The 26,013-nt window shown below is 37.9% G+C and overlaps 1 protein-coding gene across 5 annotated transcripts in view; it reads left to right on the top strand.

The window, feature by feature from the left end:
* The window catches only part of igf2bp2a (insulin-like growth factor 2 mRNA binding protein 2a), a 72,642-nt gene that overhangs the window by 19,574 nt on the left and 27,055 nt on the right, over nt 1-26,013 (top strand). For all 5 annotated transcript variants that reach the window (XM_048193263.1, XM_048193262.1, XM_048193261.1 and 2 more), the window contains exons 3-4: nt 20,213-20,261; nt 23,408-23,459. In XM_048193263.1, coding sequence (XP_048049220.1) covers nt 20,213-20,261; nt 23,408-23,459 — 101 coding nt within the window. The remainder of the gene's footprint in view (nt 1-20,212; nt 20,262-23,407; nt 23,460-26,013) is intronic.

Raw genomic sequence — 26,013 nt, 5'->3', positions numbered from 1 at the left:
ATATATCGTTAAAGAGATATTTTATCCAAAAATGACAATTCTGACGTCATTTATTCGCTCCTCATGTCATTCCAAACCTATATGACATTCTTTCTTCTGCAGAACACAAAAGAAGATATTTTGAAGAATGTTGGTAACCAAACTACATTGGTGCCCATTGACATCCATCGTATGGACAAAAAAAAGCACAGAGAGACATATATTTATATACAAATACATACGCATATATTGTTTTTAAAACTGCACTAAACCTGTTTAATAAACACGTGGTTATAGTCGGAATAATTACTATTCTATATTAATGCGCTGTTAACATCATTGTTTTTGAAGTAATTCAACTCACAAATTCATTTTTAGCAGAAAGAGGAGACACCTAATTAATTAATTAATATCTGAAAATAACTGTCATTTTTACCCTTCTGGTCAGTTATTGCTTCAATCATCTATAACAGCTTGAACTTGTCAGTGCTGGCCAATGACCATGGTATAAGCTGGATGATCCACGGCTAGCTTCATTGCTTTCACGTCGTGCATTAACATTATTTAATAAATATATTTAATAGAATTACTTAATGCACATCTAGTTGTGGATTAACCCTTACATATATTAATAAATAAATAAATAAAGCTATATTTAAACAAAAGCCTAAATCTGAATTAAAAAAATATCTTAATCAAAGTTTTAAGCTAATTTCTGTAAAAGAAATACAAAATATTTTTTATTATTTAAAAAAAAAAAAAATTTTTAATTCTAAACTGAATTTGCACTGAAAATGAAATATAATGAAAACTAAAATAACTAAAGTTTTATTTTAACAAAAGCTTCAGGCTCAAATGAGATGCTGATAAATCAGTGAATCCAACAGAAGTCTGAATTTTGTTAAATTCTGGAATGTTCTAGGTGAAAATGAAAGTAAAACTCAGAACAGACTGTTTGAATAGCAGTTGGTGCTGCCATATGGTGCTGTTCAGTAGATTCGGTTATGCATGTGTAATTCAGGTAATTATTTTACTGTTAAAGCGACATCTTCATCAGTTTAGTCTGAAAATCTGACGATTTGTCCCTCCTTGAGTTGAAAATAGTTTTCTTACCATAGATGAGTGCCATTACTCCTATTGTTAAATGTTGACATACATTTCCTGGCATGTTTACTTGAGAAATAGGATATCATGCAGATGTATTTGTAGTGTCATATTGAGGTCATATTGAGGTGTCACTCACGATGTGTCGGCTCATAGTGCAGTGAGTGATTGAATATAAAGATATTTGGTGCTTTTTACAGGCTGAAGTTTGTGAATCAGTATTTCAGTGACGTTCTCCTAGTGCTTAAAGTTATCCTGAAGCTGCTGGGACTATTAATAGAATATGTGATAAACAAGAGCGAAAACATGTTGAACATGAGTGATAAGCCTGATATGTTTAATCATGTTACTGTGTAATACAACAGATAAGGGTTACAATTTTCGTTTTGTTGCTTCATTCCTTGAATATTATTCCTTCAATATTTTGTCTTTTACTGAACATAACACTGTTCACAGATATCTCAGATTCAGTCCTATGGGACGTTCTTCAAAGCTTGTAGTAACCCAAGGGAGCGGAGCATATGAAGGGTCAATTGCTGTTCATAAATAAATGTAGACAGGCATATGTTAACGTCAGCCACGGCACTGGCCACCAGAATATTCATCCAAAACATAGACCTCAATATAAACTAAATCAATAATAAATTGTAAATGTGTTCAGCATTCTGTAACAAATATTTTCAGATTTTCTAGACTATTTTAAGTTGTAAAGTGAGCACTAAGCTGGGCAGCGCGTGCCTGAGTCCTCCCCAGCTCTACAGTGCCCCACAGTTTTAAATCTGTGGTGAAAAATGGAACTGCAGCACCCCGCTTATTTTCACGTTCCAGACCAGTATGATATCAATCCTCTTCAGCTATGTGTATATTAGTCTGCATCAGGTCAGTAACTAGTTGGCATGTCTGTTCTTAGTAACATATTAATGAAAGTTTAAATCTGCTAGTGTGAATAGCCTTTATATAGTTCTGTGTTCGTTTTATGTTGTTCTGAGAATAGAAGTGAATTTCCTCTCCTCACTAGAATTCCTCCACAACTTGGAACAATTTAAAACAACATTTTGAGGCAATAAATACGACATTAAGGCAATACTAAGATAGCATTCTATGCATTCCTGTGAGTCAACATCAGAGCGACATTCTCACGCTGAATAACGCAAGGACGTGCCAAAATTGTGTCTGCATGTGTTCAGCTATTAGAATATAAAGCTTACAAAATGTTTATCATATACTAGTGCTAAGACCCAGAATCTGCCATACCTGAATTTACGGTCAGGAGCCGCTACTGGTTAATGTGCTGGTAGTTCTGGCATCATAACAGTGTTTCAGTCTTAATAAACTGTTTTTACAGCTTATATTCCATAGGCTGGGTAGAGCTTTGAATTGTAAACATTGGTGTATGTGTACGTTGTAGAACTAGGTCTTTTCTGTAACTGCTCATGACACACCAGGAAACAGTACTTTCCTTCCTTTTGCAGACTGTCAAACTGCTATATGATAATCAGAGATATTTATTATTATTTTTTTTTTTTTAAATTCGGAGGCCTGTAACTCTCTGTGCACAGGTGGATTGTGATAGACGTCACTTTATGGAGTGGAGAAACTGGTCTCTGTGTGCCAGAGCAGGCTCAGAAAAACCACAAGCCTGCCAAGGGCAGTTCATGCTATCATCAGCCCGTTCACTGCGCCAACTGGGTTTCGGATGAGCTCCAGTCTCTCTCACACATCCCTGTTTTGTCAACACTAACATTTTAAAATGTCCTCTACAACTTCCTTGTTGCTTTTGCATGTCTTATTAAAATACTGTTGGTGTTCTCAGCTTCCGTTTGGTTCTGCTTCTTTGCTGTTGGCATTTTTGACTAGATCTGCACAAGTAATCGAATAAATAAACAAGGTTACTAATTGTGAAAAGTGTTGACTATAGTATTCCATTTAGGTCTCCCATTGCATCAAGATTTACTGTTCGTGGTGTTTTTTTGTTTTTTTTTTGTCAGTGGTTGAGCATTGTAAACAATCGGACACGTCACATTTTTTTTTTTTTTTGTAAATTCTATTAATCAAAATAATGACAATCACAGTATCAGGGAAAATAATCAACATTTATGATTTTTTTTCAAGCTGTAGTATCAAACCAGAGGCTTCTAAATCAGATTTGATTTTGTAATAAAAAACAGCTGTAAAAAGTATTAATAAATGTGGTGTATATATTTCATTAAATGTATAATTTTATATTTTGTTTCTCTCTCCATCATGGTGATGCATGATTCTGAGTTTTATTTACACTTTATTTACACGGGCCATCAGACAGGTCTGACAAATGGCTTGTTTAAGATGTTTTTCTTCAGAAGGTATACATTTATATAACTCACTTTTCATAACTTCTATGCATTTATTTTTGTCTGTGACAATAATATCTGACTTTTAAAGGATGTTCATTTGGAGGCTTTTCATTATATGCTGTTAATTGTATTAATTTGATTTATTAAGGCATATTGTGTAATTAACTCAGTTAAACATTTTATTCATTTTAGAGCTGTAATGTAGACTGAAAAATAATAATCCCATGTTGTTCAAGCTCTAACCGAAGCTTTGGGAAGGACTCTATTAGCAGTTTTAGAGATGCAGTGAGGATGCCTCATGTAAACACTCCTTCCTGTCTCTTGCCGTCTCAACCATTAATATCCTGGAGCAAAGTGGACATGCTCCTTACCAGAAGTACTCTTTGTGTTTCTCTAATGGGTCTGCTATTTAGAACAGGTATTTCTCAAAGAGTAGAACAGGCAGATCACTGTTGCCCATGGAAGATGAAAGCACAAATAACTGATAAATACTTGCAGATTTGTGTTGGTGGGTTTTTTATATGTGTGTGTGTGTGTGTGTGTGTGTGTGTGTGTGTGTGGCTGACCCATAAAATGGAGCAGGACTGGAAACAGCTGGCAGACTGTACCTTTATTTACCAAACAACAACTCTGCGCCATGATTTGAAAGCAAACTCCCAGCACGCTGATTACTTAATGCATCAGTGGACTAACAATGCCCTCCAACAAATCCTGTGATCTCTTCAGCTGAACATTTAAGCAAACTGTGAACACAATGTACCTGCAGGGTACAGGATGCAGTAGTAATTTCTTTCTTGCTTTCCTGGCTTGATGCTGGATTTCATGTAGATTTCAACAGTAGACCGATTTGGATTTTTATTTATTTATTTTTATTAGAGAACAAGATAGCTCATGGCCAATATAAAGCCAAAATATATCATGCTATTTAATTTAAAGATAATTAATAAGATGATGATAATCAATTTCTGTAATGAAATGTATATTTATTGTAAATAATAATTAATGAAATAATTACAATTAGAAATGATTTGAAAATGAATTAATTAAAACAATCTGAATCTGATTCTGTAATCCTGTTGTAGTATTTTTCACAAATAACAAAGTTGTTAAAAACATTACTAAAAAGTTTTTCTCATAAAATAATATAAATAAAAAAGATTTTCTCAAATAAACACCAGCTAACACTAATTTTATTTACATTAAACAGTGAATATGACTGTTTGAATATTTTGAGAAATATCACAGGGTTTTTTTGTCTATGAAGTCAAAGGTAACCAAAATCCCATCATTGACTTGCATAATGTTGTGGCAAAACAAGGGGTTTGAATCATGAGGAATTTAGCAGTTCTGGTTCCGTAACACTTTCTTGTAGTGATTCTTTTATATTTTTGTCACTAGTCTAGTGACTTTTCAGTGATACCGTTCTGTAAATGGTTCTTTTCTTCTTACTGAACAACAAGAATTATATGAAATTATAATTAATTTAGATTAAATATACCTGAATAATATGCTTCAGTTCTCTTGTCACTGTTTTGCCGCCTCCATCTCTCATTGGATGAGAGTGTAGTGCTCTCTGATATGCTGTGCTGGTCAGTGGGCGGGGCTGTGACTGGGTGGCGCTTGCTCGGAGTGCTGCTGTGTGATCTCTGTGTATGTGTGTGAGTGTAAGTGAGCTGCACTGCAGCTGCTCGAGTGGTAGTTACGCCTGCAGCAGTGAGCACTGCATTGTAAATTGTAGTAAACAACATAATCTTGTGTATATGTAAAGCAGTAGCACGATTGTCTCGGTGAATTGGACTGAATTGTTTACCTTATGTTTGCATCTGCTCTCTTTTGAAGGGTAGTGCTCTTTTTAAAACACTTAAGTAGCTGCAAAGAGCACGAGTAGATGCATGAAAGAATGTAATTGTACTAGTGATATAAATTCTGCTGGTAGCAAACCCAAAGTCTCACAGAGATCGGTCTCACTTCTCTGTAGTTGAGTGTAGATGCATTTTATGGGAGATATATTATGTGTATTAATATTAATAATTTCTGCAAACCTCTGCAAACACTGTCATCTGTTACTGCTGCTATTAGCTACATATTGTATTCATTTATTTAATTGTTCAGTGTCAGTTTTGCCTGCAGGGAGGACTGTAAATGGGGGAGATTGTGATTGATTAAGTTGTTTAAAGGAGTGCATTTCTATAAATAATCTATAAATATACAATAGCCCCCTGGTGGCTGGCTGCAGTATAGGTCATAAACTCTGCCCTCTCCATGTAATTAAATGGGACCCGAGTCAAACTAAAAAACCGAATTACACTTCAAATATTTTTTTCCTGAAGATGCTTTCTGTCATTTCATGTAGTTCTTATCACATATATTCAAGTGGTTTTTTTTCAATTAGTTCCAACCAAGGTGTAACATCATGATTGACAGCTGTGGTTGCGATTGAGTCTGCGGGAGTGGGAGTGTGGGTGGGACATTGATACTGCGGCTTCACCTCAGGATCACTGCTGCACACAGTCGGGCTCCAAATGACGTAAATTGGCAACGACCGTTTTTGGAATATTTTAGCTTCATTTTTCTACAATGGAAGGAAGTGGAGATACTTCTTCCATCTTTTTCCGTCTATGGCTCTGCTGAACTTCGTTACGCACCCCACTCAGTTAGTTGTTTGGATGATAAAAAGTTTTAAAAAGTCTCGTCTGCCTCAGAGGTCTAGCAGCATTTGTCAGTGTCAAAATGATTGAGATGGCCAATCAAATCAAAGAAGGCTTGGCCTTACTGTTCACAGAAGCTAAACGTAAGTAGCTAAACATTTAATATCTGACAATTGTTTTACAATTTAAATGTTAATCGACTTTTTTTCACAAATGTCAGCATTTTGAATTGAAAATGTTATTTACATGATTCTTGTTATTCATAACTGAATGTGACAAGGTGAAACATTTTTAAAGCGTTAATGTGTGCATATTTTAAAATAAAATATTATTTGCAAACAGTTCCAATTGATTACTTAATTAGACCTTGCACTTCTTTTTATCATTCTTATTTCTTATATCTTATATTCTTATATTATCTTATATCTCTTTATTTCCTTAAAGACCTTTTAATTATTTAATTCCTTTAAATAAAATCATTACCCATCCCTCCACCTCGCAATGACATGGTTATGGCCTTGTTTTTTACCCAGGGTTATGAAACCCTGCTACGGAGCAATTTAACCCCACATTGCAGAGCCAAAAGTGCACAATGTAAAATGATAAAGTGTTAGAATGTTATGGCTAGATGTTTAGCAACAGACAGCCAATCGTATGCCTCGTATTCACATGATTTGGACAGAAACAGAAACAATGTTTGAGGAGTAAAATGTTAAATGGGGAAAATGCATCAATTGGAGTAAAGAAGAGACCGTTTTATTCTTACTTTTTATCGTCTGAAAAGTCCATTCACATAAATCTTGAATGTAAATGGCTCGCAATCTGTGTTTATCCAATGACACGGATACCACAAATATTCAAATAAGAACTTTTAACCCAGGATTTAGGAATGTACATTGTTAAACAGCAGCTTATGAATACTTGGGATGAATTCTTAAAGGTGCCATCGAACGTTTTTTTACAAGATGTATTATAAGTCTAAGGTGTCCCCTGAATGTGTCTGTGAAGTTGCAGCTCAAAATACCCCATAGATTTTTTTTAATTAATTTTTTTATCTGCCTATTTTGGGGCATAATTAGAAATGCGCCGATTCAGGCTGCGGCCCCTTTAAATGCTCGCGCTCACCGCCCCCTCCCAAGCTCTCGACTCTATCATTGCATAATCAAAGTTCACACAGCTAATATAACCCTCAAAATGGATCTTTACAAAGTGTTCGTCATGCAGCATGTCTAATCGCGTAAGTACAGTGTTTATTTGGATGTTTACATTTGATTCTGAATGAGTTTGATAGTGCTCCGTGGCTAAAGCTAACATTACACACTGTTGGAGAGATTTATAAAGAATGAAGTTGTGTTTATGAATTATACAGACTGCAAGTGTTTAAAAAATGAAAATAATGACAGTCTTGTCTCTGTGAATACAGTAAGAAATGAAGGTAACTTTAACCACATTTAACAGTACATTAGCAACATGCTAACGAAACATTTAGAAAGACAATTTACAAATATCACTAAAAATATCATGATGTCATGGATCATGTCAGTTATTATTGCTCCATCTGCCATTTTTTGCTATTGTTCTTGCTTGCTTACCTAGTCTGATGATTCAGATGGGCTGGCATATGCAAATATTGGGGGCGTACATATTAATGATCCCGACTGTTACGTAACAGTCGGTGTTATGTTGAGATTCACCTGTTCTTCTGAGGTCTTTTAAACAAATGAGATTTATATAAGAAGGAGGAAACAATGGAGTTTGAGACTCACTGTATGTCATTTCCATGTACTGAACTCTTGTTATTCAACTATGCTGAGGTAAATTCAATTTTCAATTCAATGGCACCTTTAACCTAGGGAAAACCCCATTTCTAATGTAATAAGTTTATTTTACTTCCTTAAATCTTCACATCCTAGTACTAAGCATTCCTAAACAACTGCATAAAGTTTTCTTTCTTAAACCGAGTTAAGGAGTTCATGAGTGGCTCCTAAGAGCACGACTCTCTGACTGCTGGTTTCAATGAGTGAATACTGACAGCAGCAGAGAGCCTGTCAGGGAGCTGCTGCCTCCATTTACCCGTGAGGAGCATCTGCCTCCTGCAGGATCTCAGTCAGGCAGGTGAACACACTGCATTCTCATTAGCCTTCACTCTGAGAGTGAGAGTGACAGCAAACAAGACAGAGAGCGGTAAGGGTGTATATGGTGTTTTTGTCCTCCTAAGGTCTTTGTATGTCTAAGGCAGAGGACAGAAGACTTAGTTAGTTATAATAGAAGCATTAGTTATACACGTCATATACGGCACATTCATCATGTTAAATTTCTTTGGTGTCATTTGAGCACATTGTATAAAACATTGCCTTTCCTTGTGATGTATATTTGGCAGGAGATCTGTTATCTCTGGTCTAGTTGCCTCCTTACAATCTGAGACACATTTCTTCATCTGGGATTTTAAAATATAAATTTTTATACTAAAAAGATGACTAGTAACTGCAAAACAAATGTGTTGCTTCTTCAAACAAGTTGTATTCTCTTTGAATATATTCTTGGAATACAGTGACTATGAGAGGAAACACTTTCAAGGTGGCATAATCTTCTTTTCTCTTTTAAAAGTGTCTGTTCTGTTGCCGTTAAAAAAGCACAGAATGTTCCATTGACACTTGGACAGTTCTGAGTTTTAGTTCCTGTCGTGAGACGTTCTGAAGTGACTTCAGGAAACACTGAAAGCTCAGTCAGTTGTAACAGTAGGGAGGAAGTCATTTGTGTTGATCTCAACACAGACAAAACATTTGTGCAAAAGGACTCTCAGCACCATCTTCAGCAACTTATCTGACAAGAAGACTGACCCTGTAGTTGAGGTGTTAACCTCAGTTGAGTGCGCTCTGTATGCTGAGAGTATTACTTTTCTACTTTCCAATTTTAGCTGATTCTGTGTTTTTGACATCTAATTTAGCACTTTTTTGTTATTTTACTTTTTTATCAAACATATCAAAAAATGTGTAAAATATTATCTGGGAAAAATGTCACTTTCTATTATCTTTTTTCTACCCATCATCATTAGAGTACTGTCAGATGTACACTAACCCTTCAAAAGTTTGGGGTTTATAAGATGTTTTTGAATGAAGTCTTTTATGCTATTTTATCAAAAATAACTTTTTTTTTAAAAACTTTTTTTTTTTTTTTTTATTTCTTTAAAACAAATCTTACTAACCCCAAACTTTTAAATGGTAGAGTATAAACCTGAACAGAAACATAAAACTATGACAAACCTCTTGCAATCTCTTGCAACTTCTGGGTTGAAAACCCTGGTTTACGAGAAAATGTGTTATTCCTCTAAAAATATGTACTTTATTGTTTGACACTTTGATAAAATGGCCATTTTCGTGCCGTTTATTTTGGTAATTCTCAGTACAGTACAGACTACTGTCATTTCCTACAAACCAGTAATCCACCCCAATTTTTAATTACGTCACCACACCATCATTCAGCATTTCAGTTGTAGAAGTGAGCACTGCCACGCACTGAAATTTTCATCAGGAAGAGCAAAGTGAGTTCTGATCCTGTCATGTGACTCTCAAGAACTAAATTAAATGTCCACATTCTTCCTGTCTTTTCCAAAATACCCTGAATCTGTGAAATTCTCAGAAAACCAGCACATTTGCAGGCATAGATGCTTATTTATCACAGGGCTCCTGAGACTGAGGGAAACCCATTGTGGCTTTTAAAGTTCCTGTGCATCCAAAACTATTAAAGCCAGGAATGTGAAGCTTTTTAAAATGTCTGCATAGATTCACAGCCATTTGAAGTAGGATTGCATTTCATGCATCTGAGGAAGGAGCAAAATCTCCCTGAAACTGCTAACTTAGCTCTTCTTCTTTGACTCTTTATGAGGCCACACTGTGGGACGTATAGGACAGACATGGAACATTGGCCGTCTGTGGCTTGCGAGTTGCCGCCTGGTGTCAGTTCTGCACACCCTCATGAGTGTGTGAGTGTATGTGTCCTGCCACCCATATGGAGTGGAGCCACTATGTCTCATCTCTGCATGAGTGCGTTTTTTGTTCCTGTGGATGTTACCCATCATAACGTTTGCTCCTTTCATGAGACTAGTATGTTTAGTTTAAAGGGTTATTTCACCCAAAAATTAAAATTCTGTCATTAATTACTCACCCTCTTGTCGTTTCACACCCTTCGTTCATCTTGGGAACACAAATTAAGATATTTTTGATAAAATACGATGGCTCAGTGAGGCCTCCATGTACCTCTATGTAAATGCCCAAAAAGGTACTAAAGATATATTTAAAACAGTTCATGTGACTACAGTGGTTCAACCTTAATGTTATGAAGCGACGAGAATATTTTTGTGTGGCAAAAAACTAAATAACGACTTTATTCAACAATATCTGCTTCATGAACCTTCGAAGCTTTACAAATCTTTTGTTTTGAATCAGTGGTTCGGAGCGTGAATCAAACTGCCAAAGTCACGCGAACCATTGAAATTTTGAAACACTTGTGACGCAACGAAGCCTCGTTTACTGAAATCATGCTTTGACTTTCACGCTCCAGACCACCGCAACCCTAATCATTGGCCATTTTGTTGGTCAGTGCTGCTTTCTTATTGCAGTCTGTGCCTCTTGGCTGGTCCGTATGAGAACTGAAGATACCAAAGGTCTTTACTAGGTGTTTTAGGTGCAGATGGAGGTCATGCTGATCAAAACCACAATGAATTCATCACATGACACTGCAACCAAAGTGCAAGCCACTTTTTGATTGGTACTTTGTTCTCATTTCCTGTACATGGATCCAGATAAGAGGCCGCTTCCTGTCTTTGTTGTGTCCACGGCCAGGGGATTAGAGAGAAGTGAAGTCCACCTTTTTCCTCATTCTCCAATGAGGAATGGCTGAAAGTTTGTTCTTTGCTGTCTGCACACGTGTGACGCCCAATTAGCCACCCCCTGCTCACGTGCCCGCGTTGTGGCTGAGTGATTTATGTATGGTGAATAACATTTCGTCTGGCTCAGGGATGATCGGATGGTGGTCGTTAGCAGGTCTGAGAGGTCCTGGCCCAAGGTGAATGGTCCTATTCTGACCCGTCTGCTGCACGCTGCTTCGAGTGGCGAACGTTCCTTCGCACTGTCCACGCGGATGTGAGGATCTGTATGCGAGCGTGTGCGCCGACATGGTTTTCTAGCTTGTGCGCTGCATCTGGCTGCTGTAAATATTAGCTTTTCAACTGAACGTGGCCACCCTCAGATATTCAAAGGCAGAAATTGAGAAGCGTGTTTTTTTATTTAGTTGTCTGGCACCCTTTTCTAAACCAGCAGCAGACAGCTTGGTTACGTTCAACAAACATACGGTAAGCAGTGCATTCAGTCTGCATCTTCTAGTGCTGGTGGTTTTGGACTGGGGTGAAGGGGTCTGTGAGACCGATTTCAAAAGGGCATTGGGTTCAGCTCCATTACACATAAATATAAACAAATACTCACTGAAGAGATTCGAAAATAACAAGCTAATAAACCTGCCCCCTCCTGATGGCACATCATAAATTGATCCTCAGTGTTTGTGTGTGAACTCATTTATGGCATTACATGCGAATATGAGTGTTACAGATGCAGAATTCAAGAGTTGATTCAATGAGAGTGATTTTGTGTATGCACTAAATACACCTTTTAAAAGTTTTTTTTTAGGCATGCACCAATGTTGAACATTTGGACTGATACCAATAAACGGATAATTTTTTCATGTTATGGCTGATAACCGATAAATGGTTTTAAGGGGTCATGTCATGAGAAATCAAATTTGCCTTGATCTTTTGTTTTGCAAACGAGGCACAGTGTAATGAGAGATCGCAAAGAAAGTTTTGTTGAAAGATGAAGCAGCCAACTGTATTGTGTATCTGACAGCAGCTGCAACAAACTGTAAGTAAATGATTTCATAATGCTTTGTCTGTAAGTGACAGTTCTATATGGATAATGTTTTCAAAACGCTTACTCGCGTGCAATACCGAGTGGCCGTTGATACTGTTTTCTATGCAATGACGTTAGCCAAGGAGCCGCCAATTTAAAATGTATTTCAGACGGAGGGTCAGAATGAAAGTTGAAAATAATCGTTTTTCCGCAAATGGGTCAATGACGTCGATGGGTCATTTTTTTGTCCAAAGGCCTTAATAATAATAAACAACAAAGATATGACATCCAAAGTATGTAAGGTAGTACAACTTGATCTCAACTGTCATTCGGTTTAATCAGCCAAAGGCCAATACAGCCATTTCATTTGTGATTAAAATTTATTAAAATGTAATAAATGTATATATTTTTTTATTCTGGCATGATATTATAACATCATATATCAACATAGTGCAAAATGGTATTAAAATTATGTGTAGAAGTCGTTTGAAAGAATGTCCTGAAAAATGATAACCAATATAAAGGGACCATTTTGGATCAAGTCATGTGGTCAATATCATGTGACAGGATGTGACATCATTCAGATGCCTGCAAAGGACCACATGAACATGAAGCAAAGTATCTAACTCTGTCTTGAAGGTGCTTTCACGTGGCCTCGTAATTCCTGTAGTTACGAGATTCTAGCTTCTAAAAAGTGTTCACGTCCTCGTAGAGCTCGTAATTACAGCTTGTAAGCTGGTAGTTTTCTGAAAGTTCCCACATGTACCACATGCCCGCTGTACCACATGACCACTGTAGATTCATAGACGTTGATAGTGGTGCCATAGAAACGCATAATTCCCAGTCCAAGAACGTGAAAAGCTCCGAATATAACGTCACGTGTTATCATCTCAAGATTCCAGTAAATATGAGGTGGCGTGAACGCAGATTAACTATCTGAGAAATTAATGTTTTCACTTTGCTTATGCTCATGTCCTGAAACATCAGGTCATTCGGTACAGCCTCTATAAAACTTGGAAAATGTTGTAATATTTTAAAAACTTGTACTTAATATAAAGTTTTGATTGTCCTTTTGCTAGCTAGCTAGCTTGCTAGCAAGCTAACTGGCTAGCTAGCTAGATATCAGCCTGGTAGCGTTGTTTGAAAATATCATCATTCGGTATAACCAAAAGTGTCATTCGGTAAAACTGAAATTATGATAAAATTTTGTTTTTTGTCATAATTTTGTCATAATTTAATTAAAAATAAAGCACTAAAACATGTAATCAATAATTTTAAATGTTACAAATGGTACAAATTTAGGCATCACAACATATAATGTACAGCTTAAAACTAGTGTAATCAAACTAGGCGAAATGAGCGTGCACAGTTAAATATCTAGTCTATGATACTGATAAATTAAAATAATTTTTTAAAAAGTTGCCAGAAAACCATTTTAGTGCCAGTACATTTCATTTTTGGACTTTATTTTGGCAGGTTATTGATAGGAACGGTGAGAAAAAGACCTGGAAAAAATAGGGCGAAAGTTGGAAACGGGAAGAAATGATCAAAATTGGAATCAAACTAATGTGTTGCCTATGCAAGCAAAACCGTGCAAGAGACTGAGCACATGCAAACAAAGTGGACAGCTTAAAGTCCCTATATACATGTCTTTTGTTAATGTATAGAAGAAAGGCAGAGAGATGCCCATGCTGAGGTTTACCAGGATCCTCCTGTGATGGGCAGGGCGTGTGCATCTGAGCCTGTGCGCGTCCAGGAATCCAGTGCTGCCACAGGCATGCCGAAAATGAGGAGCCCCTGAAGAGTTGTGGAGAGCACTGTCACTTTTTCCACCCCAGCAGGGTGGAGGAAAGATGGAGAGATTGTGGAGGAGAAGAGAGGGAAAAAAACATGGATGGTTATGGTGGTTAGAAAGAGAGAGAGTGAGCAGACAGAGAAAAAGAAGCCGTCCACTTGTTGTGTTGTCGGCATTTGAACCTCAACACAAGTCATAACAGAGAAATGAATAGTTGCTGCTATTCTTTCCTTTCCTCTAATCCAGCTTCCTCAATTTTTGTAGCAGGGGGGACCATTGACTGCTTTTTTCCCCCTTCATAACTCACCGACCTAAACAAATCTACCTTTCATCTTTTGGTATTAGAAACAGTTATATGTGTAAAATGAACTGTAAATGAACCATCAAAGGGACAGTTCACCCCAAAATAAAAATTCTGCCATTCTTTATTCACCCTTATGTTATTCCAAACCTGTATGACTTTATTTCCTCTCTGAAACACAAAAGAAGATATTTTGAAGAATGTTGGTAACCAATTGACTTTCACTGTATGGGCAAAAAACATTGAAACATTTCTCTAAATATCTTCTTTTATGTTCCACAGAAGAAAGCAAGTTATACAGTAGAGCTGCACGATTCTGGATAAATTGAGAATCACAATATTTTTGTTTAAAATAGAGATTACAATTCTGATAGACAACTAAACAAAATAGCATCATTTACTAGACGTTCTGACCATTTTTTTTTTTTTTTTTTCAAAAAAAGTCGTCGCCACCTACTGGTGTAACGATGTAATTGATACGATCTTTATTTGAAGCCTTAAAGGGGGGGTATAATGCTATTTCATGTATTCTGACTTATTTACACTTTTAAAGAGTTGGATTCTGTTGCTAAACATGGCCAAAGTTTCAAAACACGAGCTGGACGTATGACGGAGTATTTCTGTTCCAAAAATTCTCTTCCAAATCGTCACAGGTTTTGGTTTTTTGTTTTCGAGTATGGGCCTGAGTGACGTCAAACGGGGGTGGTATTCCTTGTATGCGCGCGCACACATCGCACCAGAGCGAGAGAGCAAAAGCACGTCTATCAACGTGCGTTCGGGTTTACGGAAGTCATCGGCAGCGCTGCACAAGTCACAGGACTGCACGAAATCAACAATGTCACCAAAGAAGTGTGTTTTTGGTCGTGAGGGAAATATAACCTTGCTTCCCAAAGAACCCAGTGGAGCTGAGAGATTTGTGCTCTCGCATTACACTGATGTACTCTCGACATTTTTTATTAAAATAACCATAGAAACTGATAGTTGCAATCAATTTTTTATTGGTTAAAATGAATGGAGAATATCTCGTGTTTTTCCATGGCTGCTTGAGCCCTCAGGATCGGCACTTGTGGTTTTACAAACAAGGTCCAGTTCCACACTGGATTTATAGATGGTTTGAAACTGAAAGATGGAGCGGTCACAGTGATAATGATCCCGCTCATGAGTCGGAATTGCAGGTGGTGAGTAAAACTGCTTCAAATGTCTGTTTTGTTGGCAATAGGCGCCTAAGTGCATATAATGTAAACAACACAAACGTAGTGAATTCATAAATTCATTATTCATCGTACATGCACTATATTCATTATAATGATTCAAAAGTTATCCAGGGATAATGCGATGGTGTATTATATGTGTTTAAATACAATTGTTTAGCTGACCATTGATAGCTTGCAGACGATCGCTACACAAAAGCTGCGCGTGCTCGTCACTCTTTAGCTTCGCCCACACGGCACGCCTCCAGGAGCTCGGCTGTTTTCGGAAAGACTCGGTACAGCGTATATATCTTTTATAAATATGATAAAACTAAAGACTTTTTGGAGATATGAAGAAATGCACTACTACTCTATAGGTACTCAAGATTAACATGAGATTGGCAGAAACTGTGTGTGACACCCCCCCTTTAATTTACTTTCAAAAGTTGATTCATTTTTATGTTAATCGCTAGACAGCAGTGTTTATTATCCAAACTATAAACTTTTATTCTAGCACTTCTGTGATAATTTTAATTATTGTAACACAGAAATAATGATACAGTGTGGTTGAAAAGACTGTTTGTGAAGCTCTTTCATACCTATACATGACAACTGCTCTCTCTGGATCAGTGGCAGCACCAACACAGATCTGAATGTTCACTCTGATTTTGTCGAAGGTTTAATAGACACAGGTGAATCGTTGTCATTTAGGAATAATATTACATGAATCGAGAACAAGATCTTTTAATGATTAATCGTACAGCTGTATCATAAGGGGGTTGGAAAGATATGACAGTGAGTAAATGATGACAGAATATTCATTTTTGGGTAAACTATCCTTTTATCAATTTATAATTATACGTTAGGGGTGGATAATATTTGAGACTTGCTTAAAATGTTCATTGTCAGCCAATATTTACTAGAGACCAGAAACATGATGAAAAGTTTTTTGAAAATCTGTAACATTAAATTTATTGCCAAAAAACTCATATATACAATATCTGTAAGTAAAAGATGTTTATTTGTAGACAGATGTGGATAATAGTGTGGCTGGAGTAGCTCTTACAAGTGGATCGTGAATGGAAACAGCACGTCTGCCAATTAAAGGTCTGTCTCAACTCGCTACAGTGGACTCTTCCACTGATTCCATTGATCATAATGAGAGCGATTTGGATTATCAAGACGTGCTGCTCATGTCCGCTGTAGACATGGCATTACAGTTGATGAAGAGGTGGAGGTTTGAGCTAGCTGAACTGCCGTGCTGAAATGGGAAATTGCCCCTTCTCAACATGAAGCTTAGAGGGATTGACAGTCTCAGCCTCAGACGTCACGCCCACAGACCGTTGGCTGAACGTCCGATGCATAAGACATACTTAACTGGAAACACTTCAGGACTTTCGAAGTCGTCATCTGGTTGGTTGAATTCTACAGGATGTGCGGGATACGTGTGTGTTGCGTTCTTTAACGGTCCGCCTGGAAACAAATGCCGTGACACCAAACCCCCTCGTGGAAGAAGAACGCCGCCATGTTTACAACTGAGAAAGAGCACTTACCAGGATCAACTAAACACTGGATTTTCAAAAGTATGTGAAATTTGTGGCTTCACTGTTGCAATAAACTTGCACAATGTTCTTGAATGAATAATTTATTAGATGAACGCCGGTCTGTTATTGTAGGGACATCGACTTTACATTTTCATGCCCCTAAACATGACGTGGAACAAAACAAACTGTGATTGGTTGCGTTACACGTCAGTCAAACATCCTCTTGGGCGGTCCTTGGCCAATGAAAGGTGTGATAGAGTCCAGACCTTCTGCCGTCAGTCTGAAGATCTGACTACGTGAGACTAACAGTTAGTAGGCCACAGCATTAGCTGTAGCTGAAGGGATGCGCTAAGTCTGAGGCAGTTAGAAGGTTTGAATGGCGTGGAAGAAGTGTCATGGTTTACAGAGATGTGTGAGCGTTTGATTCCTCGTTTAGCGCTGCTCACTCAAAAGATTATTGCAAAGTGTGCTGGGCAGAGAGTGAGGAAATGTGTAAAGACATGAGTCAGGGCAGCTTTACTGTGTATTCAGTGCACTCTGGAAGAATGAGATTAATCTCTTCCTTTCGGGCACCGTGAAAGATTATGCTCGGTGCATATTTGTAAGCCCCTTGCGTTCATTGTTATCCAAGTGTTTAGTCTTTGCTTGTCTTATCTAAGTCTACCTGCAGAAGAGTGTGAAAGTGCCTCTGTAGATCTCGTTCGGCCTCTCTCTCACTGCTCTTTTAAATCTCTTTCCTCTGGCCAGCTCTATTCCACTCATATTAATGTAGTTGTTAACAGCTTGTGGTGGAGCGGTTTGTGTGGCTTTGGTGTCGGTACACTTGGAAGCTGTTGGTTTGCGTCGGACTCGACGAATGATGGAGAACAGACACAGACGAGTCCCTCTGGTGCAAAGTAGTGAATGAGGGACCTGCTCACTCTTAACTAATCCATTTCTCTCTCTCTCTCTCTTCTGAGCATGTGTCATTGGACAGTTGCCCGCAGTGAATGTAGAGCTTGTGATTTTAGAAACTTTTACATTGGTGCAAGACTTTGGTAATGACTTCATATGTATCACGGCAATAGATTTATCAAAATACTACAATCTATATTAAAAATGCTAAAAATAAATAATAATAAAAAATAAATAAATAAATAATGCTCCAAAATGGATGCACAATATATCAGTGACCATAGCAATATGGGCCAGACTAATTTTTTTTTTTTTCTTTTTTTTTTTTTTTACAGTACCTTTCAAAAGTTTGGAAAGATTACAGTTTTTTTTAATGTTTTTGAAAGAAGTCTCATGCTCACCAAGGCCGCATTTTTTTTCATCAAAAATACAGTAAAATCAGCAATATTGTGAAATATTATTACAATTTAAAATAATTGTTTGACAGAGCTGAATTTTACTCCAGTCTCCAGTGTCACATGATCCTTCAGAAATCATTCTAATATGTTGATTTGGTGCTCAAGAAACATTTATTATTAATATTATCAGTGTTGAAAATGTATCAATGTTGTTTTTGCTGCTAAACATTTTTGTGGAAACAATGATACCATTCAAACATTTGTGGTAAGATTTTAAAAAGAGAGACAGTAATGAATACTTTTATTCATCAAGGATGCAATAAATTGATCAAAATTGACAATGAAGACATAATGTTACAAAAGATTTCCATTTAATAAATGCATTAATAAATGTATCAAATAACCTTAATAAATGCAAATAAATGCTGTTCATTGAACTGGTGAAATCACCATTTCCACAAAAATGTTAAGCAGCAAAAACAGTTTTACCATAGATAATAATAAGAAGAAATATTTCTGGAGCAGCAAATCAGCATATTAGAATGATTTCTGAAGGATCATGTGACACTGAAGACTGGTGTGTTATGGTGCGTTCACACCAGACACGACTTGCGTGAATAAACCGCGCTATTCGCGCGTAGTTGGACGTTTGAACATTTTGAGTTTACTCGCTTCATTCGCGCGTGAAAATCCCTTCACAACAGACGCGAATTCGCGTCATGAGAGGGCTCTCCCACTCCTTTATGTGTCCCAGACTCTTCCACTGCTTTCTGCACACTTCCTCTGAATAAACACAACTTGTCAGTGGGGAAATAATTGTAAATTACAGCGAATAAGCTCAATTGGTCGTCTTTAGTTAGCTTGTAGTATATATATATAGTTCAAATTGAGTAAAGACCGTTTTTTACAACTTATCAGATTGTCCGACCTCCTCATTCACTTTTTTTCAAACACGATCCTTTTTATTTCTGTTTCTATACATGTATGAAGATGTACAGCGACGATGATTTTGTCCTCCATTGTTGTTTCGAATTTCTGCCTCAGCTCGCTACGTCACCGTCACTACTAGAGCAAGCTCCTAATTGGTTAACGCGGCGCGGAAATTCGCCAAAGTTCAGATTTTTCAACTTGCGTGATTCGCGCGTCAAACGCCGAATTGCCAGAATCGCTCAATTCGTGCCGCATCATTCGCGCCGCAGGATGTCAATTCGCGTCTTTGCATTGACTTAACATGTAAATCACTCGCGCTTACCGCTTCATTCGCGTCCGGTGTGAACGCATCATTAGAATCATTGATTCCGAGTTTAGAATTGACTCACAGAAATTATTAAATTATAACATTTCTGTCTTAGTTGTGAGATGACGTAGGGAAAAGGCACATTAAAATCCTTGCCATATTCACAATATTTTTCAATTGCTAGTAAGATCAAAAAATATTTCAAGAATATGGTTACCGTTGCTCATGTCGCAATAAGTGGAAAATTGAAAATTAATAGCTTCTGTTTGCTTTTTAGCTGTCAATCTCTGCCAATGTACACACCACTTTAGAGATGATCATGATTTTCATTGGCATCACTTTGATGCTTAAGTTTTATAAGTGTTTTGTCTCACTCTGTTTCTTTAGTCCCTGTTGGATCTGATTGATTTTAGAGGCAGCCTGTATGTTTTCACGCACGCCCTTATATTGCCGAGTTAGATGCGTTCCTGGATCAACATATTTTGTTGATCCTGGAGCAACATTCTAGTCTGAAAATTTAGTCTATTCCTATATATATATTCCTATATATTTAGTCAACCCTATTCCTACCCCTAAACCTAACTCTACCCATAAGTTATCCCAAAAATCAGAGGGAAATGATAGATGAATAACACTGATGTAGAAGCACCAATTCATGATTTTAAGCCTAAACTTGACAATCTGTAAACTTGTCCCTCAAATCTGATTAGTTGATTTGAATGTTGTTCCAGGAACATGTTGAACTCAGCAATATCAGGTTATGCGTGTTTTCACACTGTAGCACCTATACGCTGAATATCGCTGCTCTTTTGTTTTCTGATATCTCCTTTCTCTCTTTCACTTTCTTTTTTGTCTCATTGTCTTTCTTGCTTTCTTTCTGTGTCTGCAGGAGTCGGAAGATTCAGATCCGGAACATTCCTCCTCATCTCCAGTGGGAGGTGAGTGTGTAACTGCTCGTGCAGAGAGAACAGTGTGTGTGTGGTCAGGTCTCTGGGCTGTCTGTCTGTCTCTTCTGGGCTGCAGCGCTTCATTCTCTAACTGACGATGCATTAGAGAAACTCCGCCCATACACACAAATACACTTCCTCTGCAGTCCGTGTGAATCTGTCTGAAGAGTGTTCAGCCCTGGTGACCCGATTGTAAATCCTGATGACATCATCACAGTGAGCTCTGGCCCACTTACACGCTCTCACACACGTTCGTGTATTTGGACACTGTGCTTCTGTATTCTGCATTGCTTTCTTGAGTTTAGTGGTTCACTGTGTAAAAATTGATGTGTTCATTCTATACCAAGCAGTTACTACACACATAAGAGGTCATTTTGCTGACATTTGCACACCATTTTTGAATCTGGACAACTTTTGTTAGAACTGTAGAATATCTTTGAATAATAAAAAATTCAGTCTTTTTCTCAAACAAAACTATGAAATGACAAGAGCTACAATACTATTCAAAAGTTTGGGATCAGTAAGATTTTTTTAAAATACTTTTATTCATTAAGGATGCATTAAATTGATCAAAAGTGACAGTAAAGTCATTTATAATGATACAAAACATTTCAATAAATGAATGCTGAACTTTCTATTTATCAGAAAATCCTGAAAAAGATGTATCATCGATTCTACAAAAATATTAAGCAGCACAACTGTTTTCTTCATTGATAATAATAAGAAATGTTTCTTGAGCAGCAAGTCATCATATTAGAATGATTTCTGAAGATCAAGTGACACTGAAGACTGGAATAATAATGCTGAAAATTTAGCTTTGCCATCACAGCTATAAATTACATTTTATGATGTTTCATTTACAATGTTCGGCAAGAGCACGTTCAGATAATTAACCTATTTAACACGGTTAACACATTCAGTTAATCAACACAATTAGTGAGATAAGAGTTATATATACAGCAGACTTACCTCTGTTCCATGAGTTTTCCAGCATTTGGGCCCCGCCCTAAGCGCCCAACATGCCTGAATATGAGCTCCTCCCATCCGAGTTCTTCCTTCATAGGGAATCGCCTCTGCAATCCACCGGCCTAAGGAGCTGCTATCCTATGCCTAACACCGCCGCTGTTTTCCCAGCGTCGTCTCAAAGGCATTAGTCCTTCTGATCAGGTCACCGCATCCCAAAACGCAGAGGCCTACCCTCGCCCCCACTGGCGAGACATCCGCCATCTTCCTCTGCATCTTTCTCCACTCAGTCACTCTGTCATAGAGAAATGGACATTTTAAAGCCCGAACTAATTTAGACTCTAATTCTAACGTGGATAGAATAAAGCGGAAATATACAATCTGTAAGTTTTTCTGCAGTTTTTTAATTCTTCTCCTAAAACCAACCATGCGAGTAAGGCCCGTCGAGCCCCAAGCTCACATCTCTGGGCAACACCAGCTTCCTCCCACAGAGGAACAGGCCTTCTACCAGTGCCAGGCTGCCTCAGCATGCCCAAGCTAGTGCCGCAGGTCAGATACCCTCCAATGTAGCTAAGAGAGCAAGCAAAGCCCGCAAGGCCCTAAACTTGCCTCTCTCAACATTACCATCCTCCTGCGCAAGGCCAGCCCTTCTACAAGCATCGGGTCGTGCCCCAGACTCCGGCGCTGCAAAACCTCACTCTTCCTCCCTTACTACTCAGCCCGTTACTGCAGCTCCTCCAGTTCTTGTGCTGTTCATTGCTATGCCTGCCAGCTTCCCCTTAGCCTCCCAACCTTTTCACTCCTGCCGCCTCCAACTCTCTCTCCTTTCCGTTGCCTCCAGCTCCTGCAGCAGCTCTAGAGAGTGAGGCTGCCTCCATTAGCGGTGCAGGCCCAGGGATCTCAGTACTTTCCCTCAGCTGTTTCTAACCCCTCCCCCTTCCCTGTGGCCTACAGTCCCAGCAGCAGAAGCTAGCGCAAGGCTGCCTCTGCTAATGACACATGTTAACAAGGCTAATTTTCCTCCCCCTTTTCCCTCTTGCCCCCTCTATCTACATTCCTCCTCAAGCCCCAGGGGCTGATCCAAACATGAAGCTGCCTCTGCAAACAATAGTGGGCCCATCTCCTCTGCCTCCCAACTCTCTCCTTCAGTCTAAATCTCAATATACACTCTTCACTGCAACACCGCTGCTTGTTCCATCGAACACTGATGCCTCAGAGCCACCCCTAGTGGCTCCATTTTTCCAGTCACTCTTTTCACATCGGGGCAGCAACCACAGCAGACCAAAAAGGCCTCTCCCACCAGCAGATCCAAGTTCTCAGACAATTCTCTTCAGATGCTTTTAAAAGCTACATCAGGTCCAATGGGTCCCACATCAAAAAAGCCCACCAAACCCACATTGGCTAAACTATCCTTGGTCAACAGCAAGTGGGACTTACCCATGAGTTTCGAACCCCTGTCAGATGCTGCGAAATCTCCCCTGGTCGAGTGACCGTGCTTTCTCCGTTTAACCGTGGGTGGGGCTCACCCATCCAATGCTGTGAGTATTGAACTCCCGTTGGATTCTGCGAGAGCCCTCCTGGTCGAGCAACTATGCCTTTCTCCATCCGACTGCTGGAGAGGCTTACCCGTCCAATGCTGAGAGTATTGAACTCCCATCGGATGCTGCGAGAGCTGTCCCGGCGCGGCTTTTCAAATCATGTTCACCCTGTCGTGGGCCTGTAGGGCCCACTGGCCCGGCGCCGTGAGTTGCTCCCGTCGGAGGCTACGTGGACCCCCCTCGTTAGTTAGCTCAAATCACAATGCACCTCGTCATCGGCTGGTGGGGTCCACCCGTCCAACGCCTTGAGCTGCTCCCACCGGAGGCTATGTGGGCCTTCCCGGTCAGACAATTTGAGCCATGTTCACGTCGTTGTGGGCCGGTAGGGCCCACATGTCTGATGCCGCGAGCTGCTCTCTTTGGTGGCTGCGTGGGCCCATTCGATCAAACGACTAGGCTTCTTCTTCTGCTTGGTGAGCATAAGAGACTTCTTTCAAAAACAATATAAATCTTACCAAACCCCAAACTTTTGAACGGCAGTCTATGTACCATAGATGTATTCTATCTAAAACAGTTTATGTGTGAATAATATTTTTTGCTGATTGTTTTGAACTGTTTGTGCTCTTCTCATAACAGGTTTTGGACAGCCTGTTAGCAGAGTATGGTACTGTAGAAAATGTGGAACAAGGTAAAGACTTGCCATAGTTTGAAATGACTATACTTGCATATATAGTGCACTATATTTTTTGTTTTGTTTTCTTCTTTATCGTGCTTGCAGCTTGTGTAATCTAATATTAATTGAAAGACTGCATGAAATATTTGAAAATGAAATAATTTTTTATTTGTCACACTGCAGGACCATTAAAAAGAACTAGTGAGACAAAATAGTAAACAGTGGTGAAGAACTTAAAAAAAAGTTCACAATTAAGGTTGTCAGAATTTGATATATTATGCAATTGAACACATTCCCATAATTATTTCATATTAGCGTAAATATTTTATTAAAACAGTGACATGATGTGCAGTGTTTTTTTTTCTCATTTGTTTGATTAATATTAACGACAATAGAAAATGACAGGTCTGTTAGGCTCTGCTTCCACACAGAGTCTGCATTACTATGAAGCATGAACAGAGCATGCACACAAATAGTATTGACTTTTGACGTCCCTACTAACTACAGCATATACAAAATGCACTTTCTTTTAATACATTAATTTCTTCTCTGTTGGGCAGAAACCTTGTATGTCCAAAACCATTACTTTCTGGAAAAAACACTGTATTTTTTAAATAATTAAACTGTGTTTTCAATGTTGATTATTGTGGCTTTATTTATGGTCAGACACTTGCATGTGTCATGATATTAACATTATACCAAACTCAAGCTCAAATTGCGAGGTTACAAAGTTACAAGGTTACATTTCTGAGCAGCGAATTTCTGAGAATTCGGACAATCGTGCTTTGTCCATCATAAGAACGGCTGCATCTGAAGCAGTAAGTGCATTACATTGTATTTTCATACATTTTGGTCATTTGACCAACACACAGGCTATTTAACACACTCTTTTCTGCTCCTCAAATACATAATACATGCATACGTGTGTGTGTGTGTGTGTGTGTGTATATATATATATATATATATATATATATATATATATATATATATATATATATATATATATATATATATATATAGACAGAAGTAAAGGGTGACCAATATTAATGATTTATGGGGGGAAAATAGAAAAATGATGAAAGAAGGAGATATGAGGTTTCCGCCCGACTCTGACATTATTTTAACCTAAAATAACCTAGATGCTTCATCACATTCCAATTCATGTTATTTGTGAATTACTCATCTATTAAACAATAAAGATTCTTTTCTGTTGGAGACTTTGTCAAATAGCACATTTGCTGATGTACCCGTGTGGATTGAAAATTGCTAACAGACTATGGACTACAGAGACAATGTGTGCATTTAGATCAACACATGCTGCCAGTGGAGAGATGTCTCAGTTGTGAGATTCTGTAATTGTCTTTCCCAAAAGAGAGAGAGGGGGTGGTGGGGGCGTGGTGGATGGGCTGTGTGAGACTGCGTGAATGAGAGGAAGTCACAGACAGTGCATGAGAGAGGGATGAACTCTGGCTGAAATGAGCGGTGTGGCAGCGCGGCAGTGTGTGGATTGAAGTCGGAGAGTGTGGCGAGGCTCCAGCTGAAATGTGTGTGTTTTCAGGGAGGAGCAGCATGGTAATAAGGAGGAAAATGTAGGCGCCTATGGTCTCTCTCTCTCACTCACAGCTAAGACAGATGGCGTTTACACCTGGTTTTAACATGTGTCTCCTGTGGCCACTTGTGATTCATGAAACACATCACTTACTTTATCAGTGTTAATTTAATGTTGATACAGTGGTGCTTCACATGAGCTTTCATTGTATGTTGATATCAGACACAGTTTACACCTTTTATGTAGTTCATAATCAAAGTGATATCCAGAATGAGAGTCCACAATAAAGAGAAAATATTTTAAAGAACTAGATAAAAACACGTGCAGAGATCTTAGAAATGCATTCTTTGTATTTATTTTGTTGGTTTCAAATGGTTTTGAATGTTTTTCAAGTAAAGTTTATATTGAAAAAAGTTTAAAAGAATACCTTGAATATATGTGAATGACATTTTTACAAAAACCATGAATTATTCATAAGTAATATTAAGTTTTTGAGGATATGTTACAACTGAACTAATTTTGTCTTGTAAAAAGTTAAATCATCTGATAATTTGTCATATTTTATATAACAATAAACTATTAATAAATAGTAAATTAATTTGCTAAAGCATTTTATTTTTTCTAAGAAATAAATGATTATGACAAATGTCTGGTTTTCTTAATCAGTTCTTTCTTTCAATATGATATCAGAATATGATATCTTATCCTCCTGACATTTGTGAATGTATTCCCTTAAAAAAAATTAGAAATTAAAAACATGCTCATAATAGAAGTGGTATATTCAAGCTATTCTATTTTTTTTTTTTAAAGCATCTTTGAATAAGTCAATAGATGCAAAAAAATCATCACATTATACCAAAAACTACAGAAATTCTAATATAGTCTAAATCAGTTAATGATTATTTAATAACTTAATAATGTAGTTAATAATTGTAACTCCGGAATTGTTTAGAAAAGGAATCTCATCCAAACAGTCCCATTTCTTATTAAATAAATATGACCATGTTAGCATGACAAAAG

The sequence above is a fragment of the Megalobrama amblycephala genome, linkage group LG6, assembly GCF_018812025.1.
Source record: "Megalobrama amblycephala isolate DHTTF-2021 linkage group LG6, ASM1881202v1, whole genome shotgun sequence".
NCBI lineage: Eukaryota > Metazoa > Chordata > Actinopteri > Cypriniformes > Xenocyprididae > Megalobrama > Megalobrama amblycephala.
This window is presented reverse-complemented; position numbering and strand designations above follow the sequence as displayed.